This window comes from Clinocottus analis, unplaced genomic scaffold, assembly GCF_023055335.1.
Source record: "Clinocottus analis isolate CAN_PGR_092001 unplaced genomic scaffold, fCliAna1.0.p SCAF_9, whole genome shotgun sequence".
In the NCBI taxonomy this organism is placed as follows: Eukaryota; Metazoa; Chordata; class Actinopteri; order Perciformes; family Cottidae; genus Clinocottus; species Clinocottus analis.
This window is the reverse complement of record NW_027176251.1, coordinates 6,812,476-6,823,774: the sequence shown is the minus strand read 5'-3', so window position 1 is coordinate 6,823,774 and position 11,299 is coordinate 6,812,476. Positions and strand designations below refer to the sequence as shown.

The 11,299-nt window shown below is 40.7% G+C and overlaps 2 protein-coding genes across 2 annotated transcripts; one reads left to right on the top strand and one right to left on the bottom strand.

Moving 5' to 3' along the window:
• The first annotated feature begins 1,437 nt into the window (after positions 1-1,437).
• On the top strand, positions 1,438-6,118 carry si:ch211-149k23.9 (germ cell-specific gene 1-like protein). The gene is made up of 6 exons (XM_068570312.1): positions 1,438-2,025; positions 4,323-4,505; positions 4,699-4,746; positions 4,850-5,002; positions 5,153-5,264; positions 5,375-6,118. Exons 1-6 carry the CDS (start codon positions 1,830-1,832, stop codon positions 5,745-5,747), a joined length of 1,065 nt encoding a protein of 354 aa, XP_068426413.1. The 5' UTR covers positions 1,438-1,829; the 3' UTR covers positions 5,748-6,118.
• Positions 6,119-7,336: 1,218 nt separating this feature from the next.
• rcvrn2 (recoverin 2) lies at positions 7,337-10,837 on the bottom strand. The gene is made up of 4 exons (XM_068569921.1): positions 10,762-10,837; positions 10,118-10,634; positions 7,893-8,004; positions 7,337-7,425 (listed from the first exon to the last, which is right to left on the bottom strand). Exons 2-4 carry the CDS (start codon positions 10,496-10,498, stop codon positions 7,337-7,339), a joined length of 582 nt encoding a protein of 193 aa, XP_068426022.1. The 5' UTR covers positions 10,499-10,634; positions 10,762-10,837.
• Positions 10,838-11,299: the final 462 nt, after the last annotated feature.

Sequence of the window (11,299 nt, the reverse complement as noted above, 5' to 3'; positions counted from 1 at the left end):
CCGGAATGGAGATTATTATATTTTGCTGATCGGTTAAAATGAGGCAAATGGTGTGTGTCCAGTTTCTCATCAGCTGCTTAGTATTTGTCAACATCTGAAAACAATGATCATATATCTTTCCGTTGTTAAAATTTCCAAATTTCTTTGGTAAGATTACATAAAACATATATAAATTCATGTAAAATTCTGGCGAAATCTAAAGATAAACTTGCATTCAGCTTGTTTTTGCTGAGAATTCTTGCAAACCTTAGACTGAATATTCATAATATTATTGACATTATTCAGTTGCACTGAATATGTTCAAAATGGTATCGCTGAAGGGCAATGTTAAGTGAGAAGAATTTGATAGGGAATGATGATAAATCTGGATAAACCGGATGCAAGTCACACACTGTAGCTGTCTTTAACATTTATAAAATCACATCGATAAGGCATTTAGGCTGGCCGCCCTTTTTCTCAGCTGTTGTAGATGCACAAATTAATCAACTATTTTTATAGAAACAGATTTTATTTTTATGTTTTACTATGTCCAGATATATACATATTTGTACAGATTGTAGTCTATTGTCAACATGTAGACACAATTACTTTTCCCCCCCAGAGTTGTTACTCAACGTGTTTATGGTCCACATTATTTTAGGTCCTAGAAACCACCAGCTTCCCATGTTGATCAGGCATTGTGCTAAATTCAGTTGGTTTAACTACCGCTCTGTTGTATTTCAGGCTCTGTGGGCTGATGGGGAGACGTTGCATGAGAGACGGACAGCAGACATGGTCAGAATGCTCTTCACACTAAAACACACCTAACACAAACAGATTAAAGAAGATTATCAGGGATTACTAGTAAAAATTTCATTTACAACCGTGGTTTATCCATAATTTCATCAAAAAAGTAATCTCTTGTTTTTGCACCCCTCTGTCTTCCACGGACTCAGGGTCCAGCTGTGGAGTTCATGATGAGCGGCAGGGTCAGGCCTGAGTGAGTTAATCAGGAAGCAGGAAGACATTAGCCGGGATCACAGGATAACACACTTTACTTGCTCTCCCATCGCCCGTCTTTATGTGTCCTCAGGCCCTTTTATAGCTCACTGATATTCAGCAAAGTTATATGTCACCATATGGACACCCTGGTTCTAGCCTTTATGTGCAGTATTTAACAATTCAAATTGACTTCTCTTTGCCAGGTGATGAATTGGGATGCATTTAAAGATGTCCACTATCGCCTCTTTAAAAACATACTAGTCTTTTTTAAATGTTTTTTTGGGACAGTCCCACTTATCTATTAAGTGCAAACACACAAAAGGGTCTCCAAGTGCTGAAGTCGGGGGATGTATGGCCACAATCATTCACCACAGGGACCAATAGCAGGATATCACATTAACGCTGTCTGGCCTGCATTCGGTTATGCCCTTGCAGTTCTCCTAGAGTGAACTACCGTCCACCTAAATCCCCTCTTGTTCATTTGTTGTGTTCCATCTGTCTTTTCCCACGTGTATCAACTTTAGAGCATCTTATCCACCTCCCTCCCCTCTCGCCCTCTTTATCTTCCTCTCTTTTAATCACATTGACTTTAAAGTATCACTTTGTCAGCTTTGTATTGTCATCTTCTGCGAAATTGTATTCATCTTTCCATTTAAACCTGGCAGCTCATCACCTCTTTAAACCAGCCCAAAACATCTGTCCCGCCCTCACGGCTCCATCTGCGGCTGGAGTCGTACCCTCTGTCCTGTTTGTCCTCTTGCCACGTGCAGCATCTGCCCCGCTTCGCCTTTCTTTCTCCCCTCCTGTCTCTCTGTCCTCCCCCTGCCTCCCTCTTCACCTGTGTGGCCATGCTGGAGCGTATGTCCCGTCGATCTCGCTCCTTGCTCTCCCTGACCTTGACCACTCTGGCTCTGGCCCTCTCCATCCTGGCTCTCTGCACCTCTTACTGGTGTGAGGGCACCCACAAGGTGGTCAAGCCGCTCTGCCTGTCGCCCGTCAAAATGAAGAACTGTGGTCAGAACAACAGCGAGCCTTACACCACAGGTAGATGTGCCATTGTCTTTTAGCTCTCCACATCATTTGTACAGCTTCATTGTTGTTGGTTTTTACGTGTACTGTAACTTTGATTGCTCTTATATTTGGACTGGTGAATGTGTGTGCATTCGATTCCTTTAATATACAACTCCCTCCTGATTTTGACATTTCTTTAGTTTCTACATCATTTAGCAGGCAAGGTGAAGAGGTTCAGTTCAACACTTTCAAGATTATTGGTGTACATACACAGATTTAGCATATCATTAACGACGATGTTGAATTAATTTTGTTGGTCGAACTCTACGAACAAAGGAGCAAAAAGAGTCTAGGAACTTTTTCTAGCAAACAAGGAAGCAACAAGTATACAAAATGTATGTTAATGATGATAAAATAAGTATTCAGAACCTTTTTTTAAAAAAGTTTTTGGGATGTTTTTGATGTCAAATTTTAATCTGAGAAGAAATTAGTAAATAAAGCTGCCGAATAACTTCCGTGGAATAAAAAGTAGAATATGGACTAGGAGAAGTATAAAGTAGCATAAAATGGAGAAACTGTCCCTGAGCATTTTTCAGATGTACAGTACTCCAGAGTAAATTCACTTTGTTATGTTCCACACTGGCGGATAGTAGTATTTCAGAAGATTCAGTTTTGAACTGGTTCAAAACAAAAGAAGACGATACTAAACTACAGAAAGTTGTCCAGTGACTCATCCTGATGTCTGTTGCGACACGTTCACGGGCACGTCACAATTGTTCATAAACAGCATGACTTCCTGGATTCATTTGTTTTCTGGGCATTAGGCTTTTGCAATTGTCAGCATGATTTGAATGTTGAAATGTTGTGACGGACCAGGTGCTGCCCCGCCCATCATCTTCACAAGCAACTCGGTTTCAGACATATTCTCTCAGCCGGATAATGCATTATCCACTTCTAATGATAATCAGACAGTTGTATCATTTATGTATTTTATGCACAATCCCCATAATTTGTCAAGACCATCCTGTCTCAAAGTCTATTTAAAGGCTTTTCTGGAGCTTTCAACTGCATCTCACAGTCTTCATTAGCAGACTCTTTCTACGTACAGCCGATCAAGTACAATGACCAAACTCTGTGATGTGTTTGAAAACTTATTTGTAATTTCTTTGTAATTTTAAATTACGATTAATTCATCATGAATGAATAAATATAAATGATCCTTAACGTTCAGTCTCCACAATGTTTGTTGTGAATGAATCCCATGCGGAATGTGTTGAGTGTCATCTGGTCCGTTTGTCATTGCGTTTCATCTCTTAAATCTTCCAAAACGTGTCGAGGATATAAATCGCAGCTTTCTGACTTTGACTTTTCCAAAATTTTGGCCTTGGCCTTTGAACCTGATTACACCAATTTTGGATTTCTTTGTGTCACTGCATACCAACCATACCTCAAACTAATCTGAGTGGATAAACTCACAGGCTTCTCCTCGTGTGTGAAACTGATTGTCCCTGGTTCAATTTATTTTAATCTCTTTTTGAACATACCTCAGTCCCACAGTGAATTTAATTATGGTTTAGTAATAATCTGCAGGGTGTGAGGGTAGATCCCAAAGGTTTATTGTTCCATGGGAGCATGCGCACTGACTGCTGCCTGGTTTTTACTTTCTCAATAGATATGCTTAATCCACAATGGGATTAACTTCTGTTGCTGCATGAAGGAATCATCTTTCATCCCTACATGTACTTTGTTTACTTGTACTAAAAGATCTACCTTTACAGTGGTGGATTTAAGTCTCCCTGATGCTTCTAAACATGATGTATAAACACACATGTGGGACGACAATGTGCGAGCTGACAGCCTGCACGTGACGGAAACACACAGAGGCATGTTACTTTTGAGAAAATGGTGTGAATAACTCTCATTCTAAAGCTCTTACTTTAACAAAGTCCATGTATTTCTCTGGCAATTGGTGCGTAAAGGTTTTGACGGTGTAAAATATTCAGTAGAATAACCTTTTAGGTCATTCTGAGGTGCATTTGCAGTGTTTGTGCATGTCATACACGTACTGTACCTTGGATCGGTTGTTGATGCTGGTACCTGATAGGAAGAGGGTCCTGAGTTCGAGTTCCTTTAATGTTTGGAGAGTAAAGTTTGACCACAGATGTGTGTGAAAGCGTTGCTGTCTTGATGTTAAGAGCTGCGAAGAATTAATCTATCCAGCGCATGTTTGGTTCTACCATAAACTCCATTATCCATAAGAGGAATTACCAAGTGTAACTATCTACCTGTGATGCTCCTTCTCATTGCCATTTACTTGTGCTGCCACACAGAAAGTCCCACCCAGAACCCCTTCAACCGCACACTGTCTCCAGCCAGGAGAGACGAGCTGGCCAAGATCAGACAGAGGCAGCTGGCCAATGCCGTTCAGTACATCTGGGAGACGGGAGAAGACAAGTTTGCTTTCAGATACTTCCACACTGGTTTCTGGGAGAGCTGTGAGAAACACAGCGATGGTGAGGCCAATAAACACACAACCAAACACACATGATCTAACACACTTGCACCGGGTCACATTATTGGTTATACTCTCTATACTCTTATAGTTTTCTTAGTTTTTTTTATAATTTCTTTTCAGTCTCGGTTCCCCGCTCATTTGTTCTAATAGAACTGTCTCATTTTGTTCATGTCTATACATTTGGTTGGCAGGGGAGAAATGTCGAAGCTTTATAGAGTTAACACCTGGAGAAACACAAGGTGAGTTGTGTTTCAGCCGGTATATAAAAACACGTAAAATTATTATTTATTTTTTTGTACGGATTTGTGTGTGTCAATTTAGTTTGTATTTTCATTGTTGCAGGTGTGCTCTGGCTCTCAGTCATTTCAGAGTTCACGTACATCGGTCTGCTGGGGATGGGCTTCTTACTGATGTGGCTCGAAGTCTTGTGTTCCAAGAAAGAGATGCACTCGCTAAAAATTAATGCCTACGCAGCTATCTGTACTGTGTTATCAGGTGAGGCGCAGTGGATCCTTACATTGCACATTTTTGTTTTTCTTTAAATAACTTTCAACGACCTCCTCCATATATTATTCTCTATTTGCATGGTCGTCTGTCTTTTTTTGTGTCTGTTTTGTGTTTGTTTCGCCCCCGCCCCCCATATAGGTCTTCTTGGGATGGTGGCCCATATGATGTTCACCACAGTGTTTCAGATGACAGTCATTGTGGGCCCCAAAGACTGGAGGCCTCAGTCCTGGGATTACGGTTGGTCTTTTGCGTAGGTGGCCTCTCTTTTGGGACAGCATACAAGACTGTATTGTGAAAGTATGTACGTACGCACTTGTTTTTCTCCTCTCTTTAATGATGCTAAATCTCCCCTGTTCTCAGTCTCGCCTGGGTGTCCTTCAGTTGCTGTATGGGCGCGGCTGTAGTCACGCTCAACTCCTACACAAAGACCATCATCGAGCTGCGTCGCAAACAGAGGCTCCGTTTGGAGGAAGCAAGAGCCGCCACTCATGCTCCTTCCTATGATGAGGTCGTTCCAGGAGGCGGGCTCTATTCTGTCAGCGGGCTGTTGCAGTGTCCGGACGGCATGATCGACGTAGCGTGGGCCCCGAATGGCAGCGTGGTTGGAGTGGGAAATGGGGATGTACCAACGCTAGTTTTGGTTGGAGGCTGTGGCCCAGAGGGGTGTGAAGACTGTGAGAGAGAGATGGACGAGATGGATGAGGCCATGGACCGAGTTGACTCACCTTGTTAGGGGATCTTTTATATCCATCAACTCAATGGGACTGAAAAGGGAAAGACGCTGTCACCGTGCTGTAGACGATCAACGTGAGCAAATGCATCCTGTTTTTCTTTTCTTTCACTTGGGCTTTCAGTGAAGTGGGAAAATACAAAGTTGTGGTTGAAGGCCGGTCAAGTCCATGCATATCAAACTGTGAAGACTACAATAGATCACACTGACATGCATGACTGTGTCTGGGACTGTTTTCTGGGTATTTCTCAGTGCCTCATGCTAGGAAAGTAAATGTGTGTCTCTTTATGTAAAGGCATATACATGTTTGAATCATTTTATTGTTTATATATTAACATGCAATGTATAGGGACAATGATCATTTCACTGCTTAGACAGGGTCGATGTCTCTTCTCCTGTTAAAACCTTAACAGATCAGCCTGTCCTTTAGAGTAAATATACAATATATTCTCAGTGGCGACATGCTCCCTTTTTCAAGCTCTTTTTTTATGCAATGCATGTATACCAGAGGCTACAACAAACACAGTCACTCTGCGGATGCACAGACGAACCCATACGATAGACACACAGGGAAAGAAAGATTACAGAGATTTTGAAAAGTCTGCTCTCTGATGTTGAACAGAAGATTATGTGTAAACCAGTAATCCCGAGTTGGATGGAAAGGAGGAATAGAGTGAAGAGAGATGGAAAGCATGTGAAGGGATGGAGAGGGAGCGGGTTGTGGGGGGTCAGACTGAAAGTTGGAAAGAAACACAGGCACGCACACCAACAGGCGATACACACACTCACACACACACACACACACACACACACACACACACACACGCCTGAAGATTGTTAGGGATATAATTGTTTTAAACTGGATATAAAATTCGTATTGATTGTGTTTAACGTAAAATTATACTGGCAACATTTTCAAAATAAGTGTACCAAAATGTACCTTAAATGTTTGTTGGTTTTAATGTGGGATACTCCTGGATTTACTGTCCGGGATAAACATAAATGAAAACGTAAGACCTAAAGTGCCATTTTTGTCAGCATTAGATGATACAGTATGTTTTCAGGAGGTAGAAGAATAGAAGACAAATACATTCATATTTTCAAAGCACAGATTTATGAGAAAATCTTTAATGATTGTGAATAGACATCACATAAGAACTACGACTTCTGTTAAGACATTTCCAGTTCTGTAAAAAAAAAAATATGAGCTAACAATCAACTTACATAGTTGTCATTACCTTTAATTCCTCCGTAGCCAAAATTTAATGTGAACCATTTAAAAGATTAACAATAGGACAATATCATACACATTCTTTATGCATGTATATATATATAATGTGTATTGCCTCAATAATAGTCACCATAAATCTTCTTTTTATCTGTACACACATTTTAAACTATGCTATAATGTGCCTCTTTTAGCCTCTACTTATTATAAATGTATCATCCATATGACGTGAATAACTGCAGAAAAGAGTATTTACACAGAGGGGTTGAGTGGATCAAAGAGGAGGGGGGAGGAAGCATCCGAGGCTGGAAGGAGATCAGGAAGAAATAACAGTTTAAAGGGTCTAGTGAGAGTAGGAATGACTTCACTTTTTACTTTGTTCATAGAGGATAAGATTCATGGCATTCTCATTTTGAAGCACTCCTTGGATGAACTCTCCTTCGGCCAGTCGCTCTATGAGGGGGGAAAATGAAGAGAAAACAGTAAATATACAATAAGAAGTGAAGGGTTAAAGATGAGGTTGAATAATGCATCTTTATCTTATCTAAGAAATCCGGTCTTATCTCTTGTGTGGGTGTGCTTGTGTGAATGACAGTAGCATGCAAAGCAGTGGAGTCACTTAAGGCTCCATGATACATGGCCGCTACATACATAATAACATAATAAAGTTTGCATGACACATGGGATGCTGTAACTGGGGGAGTGCCCCAGGTGGATTTATTGCTAGTATTATTGTTAAGCCAAAAAGCTGTAAAATGTAATCTTCACTACAGGATGTGAGAACAGCTGTTGAGGAAAGGTAGAAAGAGCTTACGCTGATTTCATCTCTCCCGAACATAAGTACATATGATAAGAACACAGTGACCTGTCGTGCACGGCTGGGCCACAATGTATGGACTTGCGTGTGTTATTTCCTTTACCGCTGTCTTTCTTTTCGAAGTAGGACCACAGCTTGTTGGCTCTTTTCTCGGGTGTGTTCTCATCCTCTGGTAGCTTGACCTGCTCCTCCTTGGGGATCAGCTTAAATATGGCCTGAAAGGGGGGTTGGTAGAAGATCGGTGATAATACTGCATCATTTATCTCACACAAATAATGTATGGAAAGTCAACAGCACTACAAAGCAGATACAAGAAATGTGTGCAAGCAAAGAAGTGTGTTGCCTGTAGGACAAGTGAGTAAGCTGAAGTTAATTAGTGTTTTGTGGTTTATCGAGCGCCTGATGCAAAACAACTTGACATTTAGAGAAAAGCTAAACGCCAACACTTTTTACGATGCTTCTGATCACTGTCATTAGTCATTGTATACTCTGTAAAACATGGCTGAATCCAACCACAATCAAGCCCACAATTAAATCTTACATAAAATGTAGCCTGCAATCCCCACATCACAGCTGATCTGCCTCCCAAATGCAGCTAAGAGAGCAATCCTGGAGGGCTTGGGCCTCACAGTTAAAATGGAGACTCTACAAGTTGAAAGTAAATGAATTAATAATCAAGCCGCCCATGGCACCGCATTCAGGCCTGTGTGTCATTTCTCAGAGAGAATGAAGCTGGAATATGCCACTTAGACTCCCACAGATTGTAACTGACTAAATGACTGTGCACTTTATGTTCAGGCCTTTAAGTGTGTGTCCCACTTAGAGAGGAAGCACTCATCTCCCACATTTAAGACACCTAGATTAACATGGATTAGTGCCAAGACTCAGGCCACAGGCCAAACACCAAGATGTCCTCTCTTTTCTCCCTGGACTGTCCCTCCATCTTGTCCCTCTTATCTTGTTTATTTAGTTCACACTTAACGATGAATGTCATTTACTAATTTATTAATAATAATAACATATTTATATATCAAGCAGTCACATACACATGCCATACCCTCAAAGATACATTGTATTTAGACCCTTTCTTAACTTGTCTGTCATATCATATTAGTGGAGGATACTACACCAGACTTGTGTTAGTTCTGCCTTCCTCACTTACTTGTTTCCCACCTAAAAAATCCAAAAAACAGATACTCTGGATAATCTTTCTGGAATAATGGCGTTAGTGGCTGTGCATATAGTAGATTTGTTTATTGACTACCTCTGGATACAGCCTGATTATGATTTAGTTTGTTGAACTTCTGGCAATGTGGCAATATTTTGTTGACCGGTTGTAAACGTGATGAACATGGACTCAGGCTAGTTTGCTTGGAATTAAATCCCATTATAATGCCAGCTGGATATCCAACTGATCTGTCTAAACCTCTTACAATGCAATATCATGTGTCTTTAAAAAGAAGATGAGAAACTGTACAACCTCCATCTGAGTTGTGATGATTGAAAACATTGTTAACAACTAGTATACAGTGATTAGCATAAATGCATTAAACAATCAAAAGGTGCAGCGACATGAATAGTTAAGACTCGGGGCTGATGAGCAATCCATCAATAGACACAGAGCAACACACGAGTAGTCTTGCTTAAGAGTGGGACTGCCTACATTATCTGAGAGTTAACCCTGTAATCACAGAGATTATCAGGGGTTTGGGGCTCAAATAGACTGGCTAAGTGGGCTTGTGATTAGTACTGAGACCTACTTTTCAATAATTAACAACTCAATTTACAAGAACCTCAAAGGGGTGTGGGCAAAGGAGAAGGAAGACCTGACAATACGATGTGGACCAGCAATAATTCTGCAAAACTATTATAGTTATTATAGTTATATCAACACCTCACTGGTATATACATTAAAAGCAACATTAGAAACTTAAACTTAAAAAAAAACTGCAAGTAATGGTAATTATTTGCATGATGTCAAGTCATCCTCTGATGTAGCTTTGACGTCCTGGAATAAAACATTCCCTTGAAGACTATGGGCCACAAAATAACTTAAATGTCTGATATATGTTTATAGCGGCGATTTAGATAAACATTATGGGGGAATAAAATAGTATTTCTGTCTTTGGTACTTCTCGTCAACATGGGTGATACTACTCTCCTTATAATAAATGAATTAATCTGAAAAGGCAAAATCTTTAGGGCAAGATACATGATCAAACGGTTGAAATTGTGAAAAGCACAAATTGCTTTTTGTCATACTAGAACCACAATTAAAGTGTCTAGTTCTTTCATCCTTATCTGACACGTGACTGTTTCCCTCCTCACCTGGCAGATCTCCGTCACTTCTGTCTTGTTGATGTATCCGTTCTTGTCGACATCAAACAGTGAGAAAGCCCACTCTAGTTTCCGTGTCGTCTTCCCAGTGGAAGTCATGTGCAGTGCGATGATGTACTCCTTGAAGTCCAACGTGCCATCGTCGTTGGTGTCAAAGGAGCGAAACACATGTCGTGCGTAGCTCTTGGCATCGCTGTCAGGGAAGAAGCGGCTGTAGATCTGCTCAAACTCTTCTGGTGTTATGCGTCCCGTCGGGCACTGCTTCTGAAAGTTCTCGTACCACTGGGAGATCTCAGTTTCAGTGAATATGGTGCTGAGCTTGAGGTCCTCCAGGATCTCCTTAGATATTGCGCTACTGGTAGTATTTCCCATGGTAGTTGGTTTTAGTGTCTTAGTAATTTGTCAGTTCTGACAAACTCACTGGTAAATATTTATAGTTTTTTGTGTCACCTGAACTTCGCCTCTGTTGAAAATATGTCTTCACTGGCTTGACCTCGCCTGTCAAACCCTGCAAGTGATTGCAAGAAAAACATATTCACACATATGGTAAAGTCCACGTATGAAATCCTGAATTTGATCAAACTACTATGAAGAAAATCACATTGCGAGAATGACCAACATGTAGGAAAGCTTACCTGTGTGTTGTGTGGTGAGGTGATGGCTGCAGCATTGAGTAGGTGTCTCAACAGTCGGACAGTGAGAGATAAGGAGGGCAGGGGGAAACACAATCCCAGTGGGTTAATTCTGTTAATGCGGGATTTAAGGTGGCTGAGCTTTTGACTAAAATGAACCCCTGTATCCTACTTTTCTCTATTGGTTCTGGAAGTTTAGAAAGACCTACAGCATATAGCAGTGTAGAGCTCACCCCTCTGATATTTATTTTATAAATAGTAAGAATTCAGAGTCATGCCTTTGTAAACCCTTTAGGACAAAGGCCTAAAAAGCCTATATTGATCAATCAACAGAGGTTCAATGCATTTCACTTTTGGTTACAACGACTTCATGAAATTGACAGATACGTTGTTTCTCCAGATTCATAAAAACGTTTTCATTACTTTTATAGAGTGACCAACACAGAAGACACGTTGTGGGAAACCCTGTTAACATGGCACAGGAAGGAGGGGGCCTCAAAGCTACCTTTAAGTTCTTCAGCAGTATGCCTGCTATTTCAGT

What these genes read in the sequence shown, in the direction of transcription:
- si:ch211-149k23.9 (XM_068570312.1), top strand. Translation starts at nt 1,830, where the DNA reads ATGCTGGAGCGTATGTCCCGTCGATCTCGCTCCTTGCTCTCCCTGACC. An exon ending in AACACCTGGAGAAACACAAG is followed by an intron (nt 4,747 to 4,849) that starts GTGAGTTGTGTT and finishes TCATTGTTGCAG; the next exon opens with GTGTGCTCTGGCTCTCAGTC. An exon ending in GATTACGGTTGGTCTTTTGC is followed by an intron (nt 5,265 to 5,374) that starts GTAGGTGGCCTC and finishes CCCTGTTCTCAG; the next exon opens with TCTCGCCTGGGTGTCCTTCA.
- rcvrn2 (XM_068569921.1), bottom strand. Translation starts at nt 10,498, where the DNA reads ATGGGAAATACTACCAGTAGCGCAATATCTAAGGAGATCCTGGAGGAC. An exon ending in AAGTGACGGAGATCTGCCAG is followed by an intron (nt 8,005 to 10,117) that starts GTGAGGAGGGAA and finishes CCCCCCTTTCAG; the next exon opens with GCCATATTTAAGCTGATCCC. An exon ending in CTTCGAAAAGAAAGACAGCG is followed by an intron (nt 7,426 to 7,892) that starts GTAAAGGAAATA and finishes CCCCCCTCATAG; the next exon opens with AGCGACTGGCCGAAGGAGAG.